The 22,623-nt window shown below is 38.9% G+C and overlaps 1 protein-coding gene across 2 annotated transcripts in view; it reads right to left on the bottom strand.

Moving 5' to 3' along the window:
* Positions 1–13,239: 13,239 nt before the first annotated feature.
* LOC124861709 (transmembrane protein 47-like) overlaps positions 13,240–22,623 on the bottom strand; it is a 49,387-nt gene continuing 40,003 nt past the window's right edge. The window contains exons 6-7 of one of the 2 annotated variants that reach the window (XM_047355632.1): positions 19,720–19,819; positions 13,240–15,892 (exon numbers count right to left, since the gene is read on the bottom strand). In XM_047355632.1, the coding sequence (XP_047211588.1) occupies positions 15,631–15,892; positions 19,720–19,819 (362 nt within the window). In that variant the 3' untranslated portion in view covers positions 13,240–15,630. The remainder of the gene's footprint in view (positions 15,893–19,719; positions 19,820–22,623) is intronic. The other variant, XM_047355633.1, reaches the window with a different exon arrangement.

Here is a 22,623-nt window from a genome sequence, read left to right as displayed (position 1 = left end):
CAACTGCCAAACATTGGGTTTATGCAAAAGCACACTGTGAGGCATGGTGGCACATATGATATGGGAGTGTTTCTACAATGGTGTCCGTCCTATTTAATGAACTTGTAGGATCATGGATCAGTTTGAATACATCAAAATACCTAAAGAGGGCATGTTGCCTTATGCCAAAGAGGTAAAACCTTTGAAATGGGAGTTAAATTAGCACAATAATCCCAAACACACCTGTAAGTGCCCTACATGTTGGTTCCAGACCAACAAGATTAACAATTTAAACTGGTCAGTTTTAATTCATAGAACATCTATGGGGTGATGTGAAACCATGAAATGCAGAAGAACTGTGGAATGTAGTCCAATAGTACTGGGTTGGAGTACCTGTTCACAAGTGCCAGAATCTGGTTGATCCAATGCAACACAAAGATGAAGCAGTTCTCAGCAACAGTGCTTATATAGCTAAACAAGAACCATCAGCCCCAGCGACCCCCAGGGTTGTGTTCACTCCCCACTCTTCTTCTCCCTGTACACAAACTACTGCTCCACAGCAGGACCTGGCTGTGTAACTCCTAATGTTTGCAGATGACTCCACTGTTATCAGTCTGATCCAGGACAGTGATGAGTCTGCATACAGGTGGACTGGCTGGTCCACTGGTGCAGTCAGAAAACCCTGGAGGTTAACCTGCTCAAGACTGTGGAGATGACAGTGGACTTCTGGAGAACACCTCCAACATTGCCTCCCCTCACCATCTTCAACAACACTGTGTCGACTGTGGATTTCTGGTTCCTAGGAACTATCCTTCCTCAGGATATGAGGTGGTGGTCTTCCTCACACATAGACAGATACTGTGCTTCCTGCAGTCATCTTCTACACTGTGTGGCTCATCCATAAAAAAAGGTAATGTTAGTGTAAGTGTTAGAAATCCAAGTCAAATTCCTCGTTTGTTCACAAAAACGTGGCCAATAAAGCTGATTCTGATTAAATAAAATCTATTATAAATATTTTGAGCTTTACTCACTTTTTTAAACCTACCTTATTCTAAGGTATTTTAAAAGTATTTACACAAATGCATTAAAGATTAACAGAAGCATAGCTCTTGATAAAAATATTAATTTATCATCACATATTTTTATTACACACTGTTCCTTTAACTGCTTGTCTCTGATGGGAAAGCTCTCTGCTTCATGGTTGAATGGCAGTGCTGTTATACACTCACTATGATTAGATCTGCTGTGAAACTGATATAGCCACTTTATATTTGCAGAGTGTTTAAAAGAAGGACCAGGTTTACTGTTACGGACCATTACACACAACATTACAAGCATTCATGAGCTGGAGAGCTTTTATTCTTAGATATGATGACGTGATGGGTCCAGCAGCATGGGACAAAATCTTTTAGATACTAGTGAAAACTGGCAGAGTGGGAAAAGAAGAAGCTGACTGAAGTTAATATACTGGTCCTTCTCAAAATATTAGCATATTGTGATAAAGTTCATTATTTTCCATAATGTCATGATGAAAATTTAACATTCATATATTTTAGATTCATTGCACACTAACTGACATATTTCAGGTCTTTTATTGTCTTAATACGGATGATTTTGGCATACAGCTCATGAAAACCCAAAATTCCTATCTCACAAAATTAGCATATCATTAAAAGGGTCTCTAAACGAGCTATGAACCTAATCATCTGAATCAACTAGTTAACTCTAAACACCTGCAAAAGATTCCTGAGGCCTTTAAAACTCCCAGCCTGGTTCATCACTCAAAACCCCAATCATGGGTAAGACTGCCCACCTGAATGCCTGTCCAGAAGGCCACTATTGACACCCTCAAGCAAAAGGGTAAGACACAGAAAGACATTTCTGAACGAATAGGCTGTTCCCAGAGTGCTGTATCAAGGCACCTCAGTGGGAAGTCTGTGGGAAGGAAAAAGTGTGGCAGAAAACGCTGCACAACGAGAAGAGGTGACCGGACCCTGAGGAAGATTGTGGAGAAGGGCCGATTCCAGACCTTGGGGGACCTGCAGAAGCAGTGGACTGAGTCTGGAGTAGAAACATCCAGAGCCACCGTGCACAGGTGTGTGCAGGAAATGGGCTACAGGTGCCACATTCCCAAGACCTGGGCTACAGAGAAGCAGCACTGGACTGTTGCTCAGTGGTCCAAAGTACTTTTTTCGGATGAAAGCAAATTCTGCATGTCATTCGGAAATCAAGGTGCCAGAGTCTGGAGGAAGACTGGGGAGAAGGAAATGCCAAAATGCCAGAAGTCCAGTGTCAAGTACCTACAGTCAGTGATGGTCTGGGGTGCCGTGTCAGCTGCTGGTGTTGGTCCACTGTGTTTTATCAAGGGCAGGGTCAATGCAGCTAGCTATCAGGAGATTTTGGAGCACTTAATGCTTCCATCTGCTGAAAAGCTTTATGGAGATGAAGATTTCATTTTTCAGCACGACCTGGCACCTGCTCACAGTGCCAAAACCACTGGTGAATGGTTTACTGACCATGGTATCACTGTGCTCAATTGGCCTGCCAACTCTCCTGACCTGAACCCCATAGAGAATCTGTGGGATATTGTGAAGAGAACGTTGAGAGACTCAAGACCCAACACTCTGGATGAGCTAAAGGCCGCTATCGAAGCATCCTGGGCCTCCATAAGACCTCAGCAGTGCCACAGGCTGATTGCCTCCATGCCACGCCGCATTGAAGCAGTCATTTCTGCCAAAGGATTCCCGACCAAGTATTGAGTGCATAACTGTACATGATTATTTGAAGGTTGACGTTTTTTGTATTAAAAACACTTTTCTTTTATTGGTCGGATGAAATATGCTAATTTTGTGAGATAGGAATTTTGGGTTTTCATGAGCTGTATGCCAAAATCATCCATATTAAGACAATAAAAGACCTGAAATATTTCAGTTAGTGTGCAATGAATCTAAAATATATGAATGTTAAATTTTCATCATTACATTATAGAAAATAATGAACTTTATCACAATATGCTAATATTTTGAGAAGGACCTGTAATATATTGTATTGCATTCATACACGTGCAACCCTTTATTGTAAAAAGATGTGATTAGCTGCGGGGCTTGTTGAGGGATCCAGTCCACCTGCTTGTAGAAGAGCGTCTTTGTGTCAGCCAGTGGCAAGCTGGCCTCCTTTGGCTAGACCATCAGGTTTGACAATACCTGTTTGGGTTCCAACTAGGCATTAGTATCAAAGCTAATGAAATCCATAGTCAATATGCTCTAGCCTATATGGCTGGACTTGAAAGAGCAGTGAATAAAAGTCACAGAACAAACAGAAGATGGTTATTTCCATGATGCAGATTTTTTCCAACCTGATCCTTTGGGTGCGATGTTACAATTACTATTGTTATATAAATTCCATTCTCACCTTTCAGTTGCTGTTGAGATAAACATATAATAACTTTCTCTACCAGACAATAACTGTGGACAAAAATAAATCATTTTGTTAAAAGATAACAACAAACTGAACACTTGCAATAACTATAGAACAAACTAAACTGCACAATTTGCACTGCAGAGGGCAGAAGAGCCCCAGATTATGGGGACATTATTTTCTTTTCTATAAAGTGGGTTTGTGTTGGGATGCTTCCCTCAAAGCTTAGTAAACAACAGAGACATGAGACTAAATTATTTGATAACTCACTCTGAGATATTTCTCTGATGCACGTGGAGGTAAACGTGTAACAGAAGATAGATGCACTCTGTCTGTTGATTAGAGCTAATCCAGCCTCACAAGGACTCCTACTACTTCACAGATGTACAGGTCCTTCTCAAAATATTAGCATATTGTGATAGTTAATTATTTTCCATAATGTAATGATGAAAATTTAACATTCATATATTTTAGATTCATTGCACACTAACTGGAATATTTCAGGTCTTTTATTGTCTTAATACGGATGATTTTGGCATACAGCTCATGAAAACCCAAAATTCCTATCTCACAAAAGAATTAGCATATTTCATCCGAACAATAAAAGAAAAGTGTTTTAAATACAAATAACGTTAACCTTCAAATAATCATGTACAGTTATGCACTCAATACTTGGTCGGGAATCCTTTAGCAGAAATGACTGCTTCAATGCGGCGTGGCATGGAGGCAATCAGCCTGTGGCACTGCTGAGGTCTTATGGAGGCCCAGGATGCTTCGATAGCGGCCTTTAGCTCATCCAGAGTGTTGGGTCTTGAGTCTCTCAACGTTCTCTTCACAATATCCCACAGATTCAGGTCAGGAGAGTTGGCAGGCCAATTGAGCACAGTGATACCATGGTCTGTAAACCATTTACCAGTGGTTTTGGCACTGTGAGCAGGTGCCAGGTTGTGCTGAAAAATGAAATCTTCATCTCCATAAAGCTTTTCAGCAGATGGAAGCATGAAGTGCTCCAAAATCTCCTGATAGCTAGCTGCATTGACCCTGCCCTTGATAAAACACAGTGGACCAACACCAGCAGCTGACACGGCACCCCAGACCATCACTGACTGTGGGTACTTGACACTGGACTTCTGGCATTTTGGCATTTCCTTCTCCCCAGTCTTCCTCCAGACTCTGGCACCATGATTTCCGAATGACATGCAGAATTTGCTTTCATCCGAAAAAGGTACTTTGGACCACTGAGCAAAAGTCCATTGCTGCTTCTCTGTAGCCCAGGTCAGGCGCTTCTGCCGCTGTTTCTGGTTCAAAAGTGGCTTGACCTGGGGAATGCGGCACCTGTAGCCCATTTCCTGCACACGGCTGTGCACGTTGGCTCTGGATGTTTCTACTCCAGACTCAGTCCACTGCTTCCGCAGGTCCCCCAAGGTCTGGAATCGGCCCTTCTCCACAATCTTCCTCAGGGTCCGGTCACCTCTTCTCGTTGTGCAGTGTTTTCTGCCACACTTTTTCCTTCCCACAGACTTCCCACTGAGGTGCCTTGATACAGCACTCTGGGAACAGCCTATTCGTTCAGAAATGTCTTTCTGTGTCTTACCCTCTTGCTTGAGGGTGTCAATAGTGGCCTTCTGGACAGCAGTCAGGTCGGCAGTCTTACCCATGATTGGGGTTTTGAGTGATGAACCAGGCTGGGAGTTTTAAAGGCCTCAGGAATCTTTTGCAGGTGTTTAGAGTTAACTCGTTGATTCAGATGATTAGGTTCATAGCTCGTTTAGAGACCCTTTTAATGATATGCTAATTTTGTGAGATAGGAATTTTGGGTTTTCATGAGCTGTATGCCAAAATCATCTGTATTAAGACAATAAAAGACCTGAAATATTTCAGTTAGTGTGCAATGAATCTAAAATATATGAATGTTAAATTTTCATCATGACATTATGGAAAATAATGAACTTTATCACAATATGCTAATATTTTGAGAAGGACCTGTACAATCCAGTCAGTCAGTCATTTTCTACCGCTTATTCCATAGTGGGTCGCGGGGGAGCTGGTGCCTATCTCCAGCGGTCTATGGGCAAGAGGCGGGGTACACCCTGGACAGGTCGCCAGTCCATCGCAGGACAACACACAATGTACAATCCAAGATGTCCTAAATAAATTCAGCAGTAATGAAGTTGCAAAGAATATGTTTCGCAGCTGGAACCAGCAATCACTGAATACATTAATCTCTTACTCAACTGATATTTGTGCTGCATGATGCATTTGGACATAATTTAAGTAAATTCCTTCATTCGTATGTCTTTGCGATAGCATTTCAATTAACTAGAATATAATTGAAAAGTTTATTCAAAAAGTGTTACGCATATATTATGTGCTTATTTCAAGAGTTAATTATTGTAAATTTTGATGGTACTGGCTTGCAGCCGATGAAACAACACTTAGTTTCCCAGAAAACTGAAATATTGCAGAGTCAAATAAAAAAAACAATGAAATAATCAGAGTAAAGACTGCTGAGTTGATAGCTGTCCATCAGAGGGTAAACCACAAATGTCATTGCAAAAGACAGTGGCTGTTTTCAGAGTGCTATATGCAAGCATAATAATGGAAAGTTAAGTGAAAGGAAAAACTGTGTCGGAGAAACTGCACATCTTTGCGCCATTTTGCATTTTTAACTATTTAAATCTACCTTTAGCCATAACGTCTTCTGGGTAGATTGTTTACATGAATGCACTGTCTGTACCTTTGTTTCTGGTTTTATGAAGTTTTACTGTAAAGTGTTTATAGTCCTTCAAAATGTTTTTTCTCTGCTGTTGCAACAAACCCATTTACCTGTCTGGAGTTTATTCTATTCTATTCTATGTTGGAGATTGAAAAATGTGAAGACTCCGGCTGGTTTCAGTGCTTTAACGGCCACCACACAGAGACATATCTAGAAGCTGGAATAATATTATATTGGTATTGATTTCGAAATATTAGTATTATGACAATACTATGAAGATCTCTGTATTCTGATGGTATAGGTGCAATGATTAGTTGTTCTGCTACATCTTCCCTATTTGCCAAGCTTCTAATATACCCCTTTATTAAAATCCTGTTTTCTCTACAGAATTTGCAGAACAGCTTTAAAACATTTTAGACTAAATGATTTGCATAGATTTAAAATAAATTGAAAAGGGAAATAAGCATTACAGCAATTAGCTAAGAGCTGGAAAAAAATTAAAGCAGGAAGAACGATATGAAGAAGTAACAATTGAGAAACATTCAGTTCAGTGCTTTAATGTGTACAAATAGATCAATTGTGATTAGTGACATTTCTACAATGGCATCTAAAACATGCCAATACACATGCACAAATACACAGTGTTTCTGCCTGCTTATACTTGTACAGTTCACATACATGGACTCTAAATCCCTATGCACATCATTAGACAGTGCTTCCCTCCAGTCTACTGGGAAATGATGCATAAAAAGGGAGCTGTTTCTGTTTACAAGCCTCAACTTTTCATCAGTAAGTTACTAAGCATACAAATGCTATCAGTCACAGCTAAGTCAGACCTGGACTAAAATATGCAAAGGATCAACATGGGCCACAAAGCAATGAATCTAGCATCCTATGGAAGCAGGACGGATCTTGTAAATGTCGTTATTTCTATTCTTTCAAACAAACAAAAAATTGTACTCATACTGACCCAATCTGGTCTGCTTTATTAAAGCCACCTCTGCAAATGTATTTGCATTTTCTTTTCAAATCAGAAGCACATTGCTTGAAATTGTGTTTTTAGCACTTCAAATTTGACTGAAGTACTGAAATCTGTTTTAAATCCATCATTAACAGTGTACCACTTTATGCCCTTTGAACATTTCCACATTTTGTAATGTTACAACCACCATCTTCAATGTATTTTGCTAGTTTTTCCTATGACAGACCGACATAAAATAGTGCAAAATTGTTAAGCAGAATGAAAACAATACATGGTTTTCAAACTTTATTACAGGCAAAAAATCTTCAGGGAGCATACCGCTGCACATCATAGTGAACATACAATTACTATGGTCAAACAAGGTTGTGGCAGCATCATGCTGGGGGATGTTTTTCTTCAGCTGGAATAGGGAAGCTGGTCAGAGTTTGAGGAAGGATGGATGGAGCTAAATACAAGCCAATCCTTGAAGGAAAACCTTAGAGGATCTTAAGCGCTCAGGGAGGAAATTCACCTTCCAGCAAGACAAAGACCCAAATGGCCCAAAGTCCACATCGAAAATGTATGTGCGTAGATGCTTTCCATCCAATCTGACTGAGCGTTTGAGCTATTTTGTTTAAAGAATGGGCAAAAATGTAGGTGTCTAGATGTGCAAAGCTGCAAGTATTGATGCAGGATGGATAAATAAATGGACCCAACAATTCTGAGATTTTTAATTGTAAAAAAAGATTATATGGTAATATTGCAATGTGGAAATGTTCAAGGAATATGAATACCTTTGCAAGGCAGTATACTTATAGCAGCTGCCTGTTTGAAAATAAATCAGTAATTCTCTGTTGTGGGACTGATCCCCTACTTGCCCACTGCCATCAGCAGCTACAATGGCTCTTTGAAGAAACCAGTATAATATGAGCTTTAACATTTAATTTCCTTTTGGGATTAATAAAGTATTTTTTAATTGAATTGAATTGAATTAAAGAGTACTTTGTGTGTGTGTGTGTGTGTGTGTGTGTGTGTGTGAAGTAGAATTATATAGAACTATATACAGCATTAATAAGAATCAGAGTATCCTCTCACAACATTTCTGCACAAAAATGCAGAAGAATCACGTTCTGCTTTTACTAAAGCATCATATTTTAACCCCATCTGTCACACAGACATCTATAGTTAGCAAAACAACCTTATTAAGCTTTAATGGAACAATCATAAGCAAAGTGATAAAGTAATAAAAATGTATAGATCAGGTATGTTCCTCTTCAATCATATGAGATGAGATAAATTGTAAAACGTATCATTACAAAATAAAAAAGATAAACTTTCATATGTCTCAATTAAGGCTGAATTAAGCTTTGCAAAATAACAAAAACTCTGCTTTAGAAACAATAGATCTGTGAGATACCAGTCAAAGTCCCTGTAATACCTATGCCTTGCCAGCAGGGGACGATAATGTGTCAGCAATAGACGAGATCCTGAGCATGCATATAGCAGTGCTAGGCCTACTGTCAAAGTAAAAATAAAGGCCACTAGTGCTGAAAAAATATCTTAGAAAGGCTAGAATATGCTGTAGGGATCAGGGGAAAAGTAAATGTGGAGTACCACGGGGTTCAGTACTTGGGCCAATTCTCTTCACTATATATATATGCTTCCAATAGGTCAAATTATCAGGCAGCATGGGATAAATTTTCACTGTTACGCTGATGATACTCAGCTTTACTTATCCATGAATCCTGATGAGCCCAACCAGTTAGATAGACTACAAGCATGTCTTGAAGACATAAAAACTTGGATGACTGTGGCTCAGTAGGAATAGTAGTTGTCTTGCAATCAGAAGGTTGTGGGTTTGATTCCAGCTTCCTCCTGCCATAGATCAATGTGCCCCTAGGCAAGGCACTTATGCCTGCGTATCAGTGTATGAATGTGTGAGCAAATGAGTGAGTTCAATTGGGTGAATGTGGCTCTAGTGTAAAGCGCTTTGAGCGGTCTGTATGACTGGAAAAGCGTTATATAAGTTCAGTCCATTTACCATTTTCTGCTTCTAAATTCAGACAAGACAGAAGTTATCGTCTTTGGACCAGAGTCTTTAAAAAAGAAACTGCTTAGTCAATCACTTAACCTGGATGGCATTAAATTGACCTCCGATAATAATGTAAAAAACCTTGGTGTTATTTTTGACCAGGACATGTCATTTAAATCCCATATTAAACAGGTTTCTAGGATTTCCTTCTTTCATGTCCGGAACATTGCCGAAATTAGAAATATCCTGTTCAGGAGTGACGCTGAAAAACTAGTCCATGCATTTGTTACTTCAAGGCTGGACTATTGTAATTCTTTACTAACAGGATGTCCACAAAATGCAGTTAAAAGCCTTCAGCTGATTCAAAATGCTGCAGCAAGAGTTCTGATGAAAATTAAAAAGATAGATCATATTTCCCCTACTTTAGCTTCCCTTCATTGGCTCCCTGTTAAATCCAGAATAGAATTTTAAATTCTCCTCCTCACATTTAAAGCCCTTAATGATCTAGCTCCATCATACATCAGAGATCTGATTGTTCCATACGTTCCTAACAGAGCACTTCGTTCTCAGGCTGCAGGTTTACTGGTGGTTCCTAGAGTCTCTAGAAGTAGAATGGGAGGCAGATCGTTTAGTTATCAGCCTCCTCTTCTGTGGAACCAGCTCCCAGTTTTAGTTCGTGAGGCAGACACCCTGTCTACTTTTAAGGCTAGGCTTAAAACTTTCCTTTTTGATAAAGCTCATAGTTAGAGTGGCTTAGGTTATCCTGAGCTATCTCTATAGTTATGCTGCTATAGGCTTAGGCTGCTGGAGGACATAATGACCACTTTCACTCTCTCTGGTACATTCTCATACTACTCTCCAATCTTGCATTATTTGCTTTTAACTTTATGTTTTCTCTCTTTTCTCTTCCTAGAAGCTACACCTGGCCTGACTCTGTGTCTACCTATGACACCTTTCTGGAGGGGGGCATCGTCCAAGCTTCTGCTGTCAACAACTTAATGCTCACCCTCTACCGATGATCCACATGGCCATGTATTTCAGTGTTTAACCTTTTCTCTCTCCTAGACATAGCGCTTGACTGAGCTTTTACTGTAACTAATTATATGTGCTCTTTTTCAGACTCTAACCTTGAAAACTGGCTCAGAGTTTATCTGTTCTTTCTTTCTAGATGAAACGACTAAAGGAGCTACATCTATCAACATTTACTTTTCCTTCCCATAGAAAGTACTCCTGCATCAGTGCTTCTTTGTTCTCTTTGTGTCTCTGCTCTGTTCTCTCAAACCGCCAGTAGGTTGTGGCAGATGGCCGCTCACACTGAGCCTGGTTCTGCTGGAGGTTTCTTCTTGTTAAAAGGGAGTTTTTCCTCTCCACTGTCGCTACATGCATGCTCAGTATGAGGGATTGATGCAAAGTCAACGCCAGTGACTGTCCACTGTCTCTACATGCTCATCCAGGAGGAGGGAATGCTGTAAGTCTCTGACTCGATGCAATCTGCTGGGTTTCCTTAGATAGAAAAACATTTTATCAAATTTGAATAAATAACTGAATCTGACTGCTCTGTTCAATGATTAGGATTAATTGGAATGTATGTACCTGACTTTGTGAAGTGCCTTGAGACAACGTGTTGTGAATCGGCACTAAATAAATAAACTGAATTGAATATATCATTTTAATTACTTGGTAAATGATTAATTTTAATTATCATCATATTATTAGGTAGTTGTTTATTCTGTCAACGTTTCTGGATGCTAATTGTAACCACATCGAAGGAGTAAATTTAGTTGTTGGAACAGTTTATAAATAACCTATTTTATTGTCTTTTTTATATGTGAAGAGAGATGATTTCCATAGAACCCAGTGTTAAAATATTAAAAGAAATTTGCCGAGACTATTAGCCAAAATACAATGTTAACCAAACTTAAACAGGTTCTATCTGGAACAGATGTTTAAAGATGATTTTAAAGGTAATTTTTAAAAGGGGACATTTTAAATTTGTGTGGTGTATACATGTTGACTGGTTATCCAGAGATTATTAAAAGTATGCCAAATAAGGGCATTGTTTTATATGAGAATCTTTAGCCAGGCACTACTATAGCCACGCTCAGGATATTCTTTCGAATTTTAATATTAATATTATTGCCTGCTGGGAAAGCATATATATTACAGCGTTTTTTTAATCAAACAGACAAATAGATGCAGAATTTTTCAAAACTAGATGAAAAAATCTGTTTAAAAAACATCCAGAAAATTGTCGTTTGGGTGTGAAAAGTGCCGCTTTTTTCACTAAGAACTCAGTTTGCATGATGAAACGAAGTCCAAATAGAAAAACAACTTGCAAAATATTTGTGTTAGTGTGGACATGGCCTAAGCTGTTCCAGAATGACAATGGAAGAAAAATACATAGAACAGTAATAAAAAAGACTTCAAGAAGTTCAAAGGATCGCAAATTATCACATGAGTGTGTTTTTTTTTCCATAATGTACAAACCTTTCAATGTAGATTTCCATATGTAGGAGATTCGTAAAATAAATGGACTTCTGTCAATTCCTTGAAGCATGTGGCCGCCTTCCAAGTCCTTTATTTGTTTTGGTGGCTAGGGAGTCGGCCTGGATCCTATTTTTGGATGATGGTTACTTGTCAGCTCCACAGTAAATATGTGACAATGAAGGGGACAGCAAATGAAAAACGCTGCTTGAATTTCCAAATACCCGCAGGAGGACTGTTTTACATTCAAACCCCCACACACCTGGAGTCTGGGGTGAAGAAATGAGCTCCCAATGAAAGGAATGTAATTAAGCATGCAAAATGTTAGAACACACAACATGGGGTAAATAAATAGCAGTCAGTCAGTCATTTTCTACTGCTTATTCCATAGTGGGTCACGGGGGAGCTGGTGCCTATCTCCAGCGGTCTATGGGCAAAAGGCAGGGCACACCCTGGACAGGTTGCCAGTCCATCACAGGGCAACACACAAATAACCATGCACACACTCATACACCTAAGGGCAATTTAGATTGACCAATTAACCTAACAGGCATGTCTTTGGACTGTGGGAGGAAGCCAGAGTACCCAGTGAGAACCCACACATGCATGGGGAGAACATGCAAACTCCATGCAGAAAGACCCCTGGCTGGGAATCAAACCCAGGACCTTCTTGCTGCAAGGCAACAGTGCTACCAACTGCCCCACCGTGCAGCCCTAGGAGCTGATTACTAATAAGCAATTAAAATATCCTGGTAAGGGACCTGAAGAGGAGGTGGTGTACAATCAAGAAATACCTACATGATAAAAAAGCAGAACATGACACCATCTGAATAAAAATGTCAGCCCAAAATTAGGGGGCAGGGGAACAGAAAAAAATTCCAACATTGTCAGATGATCTTTTTTGTAATGCAAAGGACCATTAAAGTAAAATACCAGGCTTACTTTTTACCAATATGTGTCCTTGGATTGATTAATTGTGACATTTTCTTTTTCTGCACAACTAAATATATGCCAGAATGTCTTCAACTAGAAACTACATATTGAGTGTGTGCAGATTCCTGACATTTACAGTTGACAAGAGAACAGTTTGGTCCTGGAACATAGTCTGAACTTATCAGTAGAAACAACTTATGAACAGTCTGCGTCAGTAGCCACGCTTACATGCACACAGGAATAGACCTTTTCAAATGTCTCTTCACATATGTTGTACAAAGCCAGAGATTCTCTGTGAGGTTCATTGTCACAGTTGAAGTGTAGATTATGACAGTGTTTACTACGGATTCAGTTTATGAGGAGTTATTAAATAAAGCGCAGTAGAAAACATTGTTAGTGCTGTCATTTTGTACAAAAGACATGTTTTTCACACAGGTTAAGCCTGATAGCTAGACTAAGTGATGCCAGGACAGCAATGGATTTCTGCCATGTTAAAACCACTCCTAATCTTAAACAAATGGTACAGTGATTTAAGCTGATGTGACTTTAGAAACCATTAGAACATTGTCATGTTAAAACTATTCAGTTCTTTTACCAGGTGACTTCTCTTGGTGTAGCTGTAAGCCATGAAGTTAAGAGAGCTTGACACCCTGTTGTATTCATGTTTGAGACTCTTGTTTTGAAGTAAAAAAGGAAGTAATGTCTTATGTTTACATAGTCGGGTAATAAAGACTTTTTATTAAGTTGGCTGAGATACTCTATCAAATAAGCATTATAAAAAGCATCGATCATGTTTAAATGGTTTGTGTGGCAGCATTTTGGATACATGATAGAAAAAAGAAGCACTGACAGAGTGACAGACAAGATAGAAGCGATTTGTGAACTCTCAAATCACTGCGACTGGCTAACCTTTAGCCGCTAACCATGCATCTGTTTAGGATTTCCTATTGGTATTAAACTAAATGGCTGTTTTGCAACTAGTTGTTTGTGAGCCTGGACTGCCTTTGATCTTCTCAAGATCAAAATCTAAAATAAAACTGGAAAAACCTGAACTAAATATTTCTATGCAAAACCCAGCTCTTACAGCCCTTCTTGGTCAATCCTTTAACCACCTTTAGCTGGAATTTCATTGGGCCATTATAATAAAAGAACATGCATTGATCTAACTTTAGCTCTAACTTTATGGTAGGGTCATTGACCTGCAGGAAGGTGAACCTTCACCGGTTTCAGTACTTCTTCACCTTGTATATGATTTTTTTCCATGATTGACCTAGAATTTAACTCCAGTACTTCCATCAGCTCAGAAATGCTTTCCCATAGCATATCTCCATGTTTCACAGTGTTGATTGAGCTCTCTGCTTTGTTCTTCACGATTCTGTTTGTTCACTAATGTTCTCTAACAACCTTCTGAGGCCTTCACAGAACAGCTACAATTATACTAAGATTAGATTACATACGGGTGGACTACTAATACTAATTAGTTAAGAAGAAATGGATATTATTTAAGACTATCAGAACAAAAAGGGGTGAATAAAAATGTAAAGCATAGTTGTCTGATTTTTACCATGGATATATTTTTCCCCTTTTAAAATTATGCACTACATTATATAAGTCAATCACATACAATCACAATAAAATATATCAATGCTTGAGGTTGTAACATGAAAAAAATACTTAAAGGAACATGGAAACCTCTGCAAGTAACAGCATATACTGACAAGAATAAGTTTCCTATTAAAGCTATAACAAATAGTTTTTTACCTGTTGGGTAGATATTTTAGCTTAAAGTTAAGGAACACAAAACACCCAACTTGTGGGTCCAAATGGATTACACCAAAATGAACAAGTGTAGGACTTGCAACTCTTGTTTACTTGATCTGCCTGTATACATAGAGTATATTCTGAGCTCTGATCTTACAGCCTAATGCGTTGATGACTTGAAGAAAGGCACAGATGGAGGGATATGTTGAGTGAATACTTGAATAGTCTCAAGAACCTCGAAGTGGTACTACTATCACTTGGTACAAGAAAAGTTGAATGATCTCCAACTCATTTGCCTATTTGATCCTTTATAACAAATTGAAAGCATTTAAAAGCATGTATAATTTTTGTGAGTAGACATTGTTTTTGCATCCAACTAAGGCAAGGCATTCTTTTCACCCCTAACCAGGCTGAGGAATTTGCTAAACACAGTCAGGAAATGAGACAAGGCATGAATGCCCCGAGGAATCTCCATCAAATCACTGCATAATTACACGATTCCATTTGGAACGTTCCTCCTTTCTCACACGCCTGTTGTACATGTAAACCTGACCACTGACAGGCTGAAAATATGGTGCATAAACAACAACACTCCTTTTACCAGGGGGGGAAACGGTACACTAAATGACAGGTGGTTTGAGAAACTCTGTTCGATGGGCAATCGAAGATGCTTGGAGGCCTCCGAGGGCTGTACTGTCTTACAACCCTCAACCGTGGGTAATCAATCATGACAACTTCATGTGCCCTCCCTCTGGGTTGCCGTGGTAACAGACAAATGGGTCGATAACGGAATATTGAGTAGTTGTCTTACTTTTTTTTTCCGTCCTCACCTTCCTCCAGGAAGAGTATGTTGAAAAGTGATGAGGATGTGATCCCCTTCCACATCTGGTGGAAGTTCAGGGACTCCAAAGGATTCTGAAAAACAAAATACCACATCTAACCAAGCCATAGATTTGATGATGGAGCTGGAAACTGGGGTGAAGAGATTTAAAGAGATTCAGCCAAAGAAGTGGGTGTGTGCATGAAAGACTTTTCTAACAAAGTCAAAAACGTGGGTTTTTGAAGCCAAGAATGGGGGCAGAGTTGTCGCGACTACCATCTGTTGATTTCTGAAGGGTGTTTCCCAAGTCTTAGCAATAAACCATTCATAAACTGAACCAATCCCTGCCAAGACGAATCTGCTAAATCGGATCAGCTACAACTCTGCTTCAACAATCATAGTTATTTTAACAGAGTCAAGAAAAGAAATATCTTGACCATCTGTTTTGTTTCGAAGGGTCAAAGCTTCTGACAGTAAATGGGGCCGCTGAAATCTGATGTTCATTGTTTCCAACACATCCAGGGAAATCAGCTGTTGAAAACAAACTCCCCCTCCCCAAGTCTACTTCTTTGCCACCATGTAGCTGTGAAGTACCCAGCTTTAACTGGAGTTAGTAGTAGTCCTCGTAGCTCTTGGGGTTGAGGCAGTAGAGGATTCCCCCACCAAAGGAAAAAATGGTCCCTCCCCAGGCCAGCCCGTAGCCCCAGTTGAACTCGTGATAGATCCTCAGGTTGATGCTCTCGATGAACTTGATGGGGTAGAGGACCAAGCTGCAGGCCTGGAGGACAACTACAGGAGATGGACATGGTAAATACAAGACATAACTTTGAAGGTATAAGTATAATGTCATTCTGTGCTCAGTATCCACCGATAACTAATATATGTCCAAAATGCTACCAGTTAGCTCACAAATAGACAACCAGACTGTTGTCTTTTGGTAATTTAGAAGAGGTACAACATTTAGATAAGATGGTGTGGAGAAATGCATGTGAACTGCCCATCTCGGACCACACTATGTTGTCTGTCTCAAAGTGTGGAAGATCACCATCAACAACTCAGTTTCGACTTAAAACACAATCTTGTTTGTGTATATACATTTACCAGACACTTCATTAGGTACACCTAGCAAATACCGGCTTGGACTACCTTTTGCCTTCAGAACTACCTTAATGCTATATGACATTCAACAAAGTGTTGGAAGCGTTCCTCAGAGATTTTGGTCCATATTGACATGATAGCAGTTGCTGCAGATTTGGCAGTTCCACATCCATTATGTGCATCTACACACCAAAGGTGCTCTATTGGATTGGGATCAGCTGATTGTGGAGGTCATTGCTGTTCAGTGTTATGTTCTAAAAACCACTATGAAATAATTTGAACTTAGCAAAATGGAGCATTATCCTGCTGTAAGTAACCATTACAAGATGGGTACACTGTGGTCACCAAAATATTTTTGCCCACCGAACTCCCCTAAATGGATATGTTCTCTTTTTAGAGCCATTTTATGTAAACCCAGAAGATGCATGGGCGTGGCAAATCTTATTAGCTCAGCAGTTTCTGAAATACTAATATCATCCCGTCTGACACTAACTGCCATGCCACATTCAAAGTCACTTTCTTCTTTATTCTGATGCTCAGTTCAAACTTCAGCAAGATGTTTTCCCCAAGTTTAGATACCTAAATGTATTGAGTTTCTGCCATGTGATTAGCTGATTTGCTATTTGAGTCAACAAGCAATTGAAAAGATGCATCTCAGAAGGAGCCCGGTCGGTGAATTAACTTCCATCACTTGCTTTTAGATGCAGCAAAATATTTCTAATGTCTTGTGCAGGGCCACAGTTTTGCCACTGTACTAAGCAAACCACGACACAAATAAGCTAGCAAGCTAACCTTATTCACTATGGCCTAATATGTCACTGGCAAATAACTTCACAGATTGTGTACAAACTAATCTCCATCTGTGTGATGGTGGTGGCAGTGGTAGGGGTTTGTCCTGTAACCGGTGGGTTGCTGGGTCAAACCCCAATCTCTGTCTGTCTCAGTCGTTGTGTCCTTGGGCAAGACACTTCACCCGCTTTGCCTGCTGATGGTGGTCAGAGGGCTCGGTGGCGCCTGTGTATGGCAGTCTCACCTCTGTCAGGCTGCCCAGGGCAGCTGTGGCTACAATGTAGTCTACCACTGTCAGTGTGTGAATGTGTGTATGAATGGTTGGATGACTGATTGTAGTGTAAAGCGCTTTGGTGTCTCTGGGGACTTAATAAAGTGCTATACAAGTACAGGCCATTTACCATTTACCTTATGCTGTACCTCCATTTATGTCTTTAAACACATCTTTGTTATTTTCTGAACTTGCTTTATTTGTTTCATGTGTTCATTTCATGCCCAAACCTTTATAACCTTTTGTCATAGACTAAATCTATTTGACCTATATAGCAAAATCGAGAAGGCAATCGAATCTACGCAAAATCAGAGTCCCTATGGATTTTAAATAGTTTGTCTTTAAAGATTAGTTCACATTATACTGCGTAGCACTAATGTAGAGTTGAGAATGACAATTCACAGTGACCAAACATATTAATCAAGCTTGAGACTTAAATAGTATCCCCAATGTTTTACTGGTTTTCTGTGGAGACCATATGTGTTGCAGGACCAATGTGCTCCTATGTGCCAAAGATGAAATGATGAGAAAACAAGTAGAGGAAACAGTTTCCAGTACAAATACAACACTGAAAAGAAAGAATGCGAAGGGAGTTAAGCCCTCCACCTCCACCTATCACCTCCACACACTCTGTCTGCAGCTAATGCTAAGTCATTTATGCACTCTTCAAAGTTGTCTGGTCAGCTAGTTTAACTTGTTACCAGCCTGTCAGATTGGACTGCTTACATCCAAGAGATCAGACTGCCAAAGCATATGTGGTCATTTGGAATACAGACCAAATGTTTGGTGGAATAGAATAGAGTTACAGAGATGGGAGAAAGTATTTTATCCCCTTACATATTTCCTCTGTTTTAGCTATTTTGATGTGCTTAAATGTTTCAGATCATAAAATTTTACTTCAGTCAAAGAAAATAAAAACACTGTTTTTAAATGATGGTTTTATTTCTTAAAGGGACAGTGAAAAGCGATCCAAATCAACTGGACCCCAAGAAAAATAATTTAGACCTAAACCCGATAACTGGTTTTGCCACCCTAGATGGCAACAACTGCCATTCAGTGTTTGCAATGAGTTTTTAACCGTAGAGGACTTTAGGTCCACTCTTCTTCAGAATTTGTTTCATTTAACACATTGGAGGGTACCCAATCAGATTTAATTCCAGACTTTGACTAGGCCACACCAAAAACATAATTTTGAACCATTCAGAGGTGGATCTGCTGGTGTGCTATGAATCATTGTCCTGCTGATTGAACTTGAACTTAAGTCACAAATGGATAGCCAGATATTCTCCTTTTATGGCTCCAACAATTAAATTAAGTTGTGTAGATGGTGAAGCAGCCCCAAACCATCAGCCTACCACCGCCATGTTTGACAGCAGGTATGGTGTTCGGTTCTTAAAATGATATTAGTTTTATGCACAATGTAAGGGGAGGCTTCTTCTAAAAAGCTCCACTCTTATCTGCGTTAATTGACAGAATACTTTTCCAAAAGTCGTAGGGATCATCAAGATGTTTTTTAGCACGTGTGAAATGGGCCTCTGTATTCTTTTGAGTCAGTAGTGGTTATGGTACTTGAAACTCTACCATTTATGTCATTTTTGCCCAGTCTCTCTTTCTTATTGTTGAATCGTGAACACTGAAGTGTTTTAGATTTTTTTCTTGGTTCTTCTGTGAACCTCTGGATTAGTTGTCTTTGAGTAATTCTGATACCCTGGCCACTCATAGAAGGGTGTTTACCTTTGTTCCATGCTTTCTCTTTTTGTGAATAATAGTTCTTAATGTGGTTCGTTAGAAAAAGCCTTACAAATGGCTTTGAAACCTTTTCCAAACTAATAGATGTAAAAGAATTAACTTCTCATCTGTTCTTGAAATTGTTTAAAGTGTGGCATTATGTGTTGCTTTTTCAGATCTTGCAGCCTATTTTATGTGACAGTGAAAGTTGTTTGATAATCTGAATGATTTAAGTGTGACAAAAAAGCAAAAACTGAAGAAATCTGTAGGGGAGGCAAATCATTTTTCACAACACTTTTTTTTATAGTTATGGCACTATAGCTTCAGGCTATAGTAGAAAGTATAACTGACCCAGTGCTTCTTTTCTGTACTCTTAGCTCCCAAATTGTCAAGGCAAACAAACCCATACAGAGCCTGGATGTAATTAAGGTTTCTTCCTTCCACTGTAGCTTTGGGTCACGTCTTCACCAGTTCTTGGCTGCATTTTGTACCTACACCTCACAATTTTCTACCTACCTACATCCATTTTGTATCGGTGTAGTTAAACAATTGCCAATCAGCTTTTTTTTCTACACATAAAAATATTCATTTTAAATGTATATTATTTTCTGAAAACTTTGTAATAAACCCCATTTCTTTTATTTTGGTTCTGGTCCATATTTGGTCAGGTGGCTCTGATGAAATATATGTTTATTTTATATGAAGGCATGCATCACTTCAATGAAATTACCTGATTTCCTGACTTTTAATCAGTTGGAACTTAATGGTTTGGAGTTCACTTTTAGGGGAATAGAGAGGAGAACAAGCTCTGGTATCAAATCGTTGCTCTTCTGAAAATACAGGCAGTAGTACACAAAAACCTGGATGCATAAAACAGTATGTTAATAATACAGATGGTGCTAAAAACAAATCTCCAAGAGAATGTTGGTGTGAGAATCAATAATGTATAAAGGTTGTTTATCTCAGATCAAAGGAACTATGTTATTAGTTGGAAATTTATTTTGCTTTTGTATTCTGAGTGGGAGGACACAAGAGAATTTTTAATAACTTTTTGTAACACCAAAAGATGGATTTTCATTTAATTCAGGAAAGTAAACAAAAGAAAGAGACAAAGCCAGTTCATTCTTACACCTACATTAATACTTTTACTTTTTGACTAAAAGTTTGAATATTTGGCACAACCACATGACAGTAAACTGGACTCAGAATTTATGCAGATAAAACAAGAATGCATGTGTGTGATCTGATCAGAGAGAAGAGGAAGAACAGGGAGGCATGAAGCTGTCTTTGTAAGGGAGCATCTCTGCTTTGCATTTGAGTGCAGAACAATGAGCGCAGAGAACTAACTCATTCACTGCAGGAGGATTTTTCTTACTTCTGCAGTCATCACTTAACTGCAGCAGCCACATTCAGTGTTTTGCTAAAATATGCATCCTGGTTAGAATTGTTCACATTTTGTCAAATTACAGCCACAAACGTGTATTTTATGTGGACAGACCAACACAAAGAAGTAGATAACTGTGATGTGGAAGGAAAATGGTTGCCTGGCTTTGGATCCCTCTTCCTTTTACTCTGACATTCCAAAATAAAATCCAGCGCAACCAATTGCCTTCTGAAGGCAAAGTCCAGGTGTGTGTGATGTAATCTTAGTAAACATCCAGGTGTTCTGTTAAGGCTTCAGAAGTTTGAACAATGGTGAACATTGTAATTGTCGAAAGAAGACCATAGGCATCCTATTTTGAATGTAGGGGACAAAGCACACATGTAGAAGGTGGTGCTCTGGCTATGTCTCAATGTAAAACACCATGTGTGGTGGCAAACTAAAACATACATCACGTACATCATGAACACACCATGTTCCTGGTAACCCAAGGTGGTGGCAGCATTATGCTGTGGGAATGCTTTTCCTGCAGGGTTACAACTAAAAAGTGTGCAACAAGAGAAATAATCTCCAAAATTAAATGATTTCTAAATAGAAGCATAAGTGTCTCATTAAATGACTCGACATTTAGCAATGCAAGGATGTAAAAACCGATGCTTCTAGATTTAATCCCTAAAATTGAATCATTTCACAGCTGCTCTGATGATGCCCTCCCATCTTGCCAAACATGTGACAACTATGTATAATTTTCCTTTTGCTGAGCAATCATACACTACTTTGTGTTGGCCTGTCACTGAAAAGCCGATTCGGATACATCAGGGTTTGTGGTTGTTGTCACAAAATCTGTAAAGTTGAATGGTTTTTAATTCTTTTGGAAGGCAACGTAAAAGCTTATTGGCAACAAATTAGAGCTTCAATGACCCAACCTTCTAATGTCCAGAACTAAAAGGATCAGGCAATAACAGTTTGTTATCAAATACCTCTGCAGAGCTTTAGAGGCATCTCTCTTAAAAGCTCAAGGCTGTTGTGGCAACAAAGGAGGCATCTACTTAATAATTCTAAGAACACTAAAAGTTACTTCTTTTACATGCTGCCACATCAGTAAAAATCTGATTTTCCTCTGCTGCTGACCAGGTGGCCTTTAAAACACCACTCAGTTCTTTTAAGTTTGAGTATTACTTTAGTAACCAAGGCAACACATTGTTCCCAAATTGCAAAAGTGAACCACTTTAAATTGCAAAAGCATTATGTTTAGCAGTGGCAGCTGAGGCCTATTATTGCAAGACATCCTGCTGGGATTAACGTAAGGAAAATCTTAAAGCAATAACAGCATAAAATTACAGCTATCAGAGGAACAAATGCTCAAGCATCTTACTTTACTAAGGTGCTGCAAGGTGTGCTTTCAGGAAATCGCAAAACAGTTTAAAACAAAACTTCACACTGAATTATATTAAAGAACAAGAAAATTAATAATAAAAAAATAATAATATCGCTGCAGAATAACTGCTGGAATGAAAAATGATTTATAACAATGAAGATGTTTAATTCAAAGTATTTTTTTTTAAAGAAATTCAAGCTTTATGCATGCTTTAAGCATATTTGTGCCATCCTTTCAAGTCAGGATTAGTTCTACTTTGGTAAAGTCATGCTAAGGTTTGCTCGATATAATTAAGAAACAGATCCTGCTTTTCAAAATAAATCACCTAACGTTTAAAACAAATATTGAAATTTACTCCTATTTTTTCAAAGTGAGAAGCTTGGTTGTTGTCGGACTAGATTATTAGGGACTTTCACTTTAAATCATGGACTTGTCAAGATCGGTAGGCCTTATGGGGACATAGTTCCTTCCCAAATGCAACTGTATACCTGGTTAGGCTTGCTGTGGCAAGGTCAAGATCAGGGACAGGACTTGTATTAGGCAACACAAATCAGTGGAAGTCACAAATTTGTATGCAAGTAATCCCTTGCAAAAGTGTCAAGACCCCTTAAAATCTTTGACATTACCAACCCAACATTTAACATATTTTATTGGGATTTTATGTAACACGACAACAAACAGATGAGCATATTTGTGAAGTGGAATGAAAATGACTTTTCAAAAGTATTTACAAATAAAAATGTAAAAAATTGTTGCATGCATTTTTATGCAGTGTGATTTACTCTAGGAAACAGGAAAGCCGTCTCTGCTCCAAGCTGTCAACTTCCTTCCACTTCTGAGTTATTCAATACTTTGTGTTAGTCTATCACATAACA

Source organism: Girardinichthys multiradiatus, chromosome 24 (genome assembly GCF_021462225.1).
Source record: "Girardinichthys multiradiatus isolate DD_20200921_A chromosome 24, DD_fGirMul_XY1, whole genome shotgun sequence".
NCBI lineage: Eukaryota > Metazoa > Chordata > Actinopteri > Cyprinodontiformes > Goodeidae > Girardinichthys > Girardinichthys multiradiatus.
The sequence above is the reverse complement of the archived record's forward strand: the minus strand, read 5'-3'. Positions and strand labels throughout refer to the sequence as shown.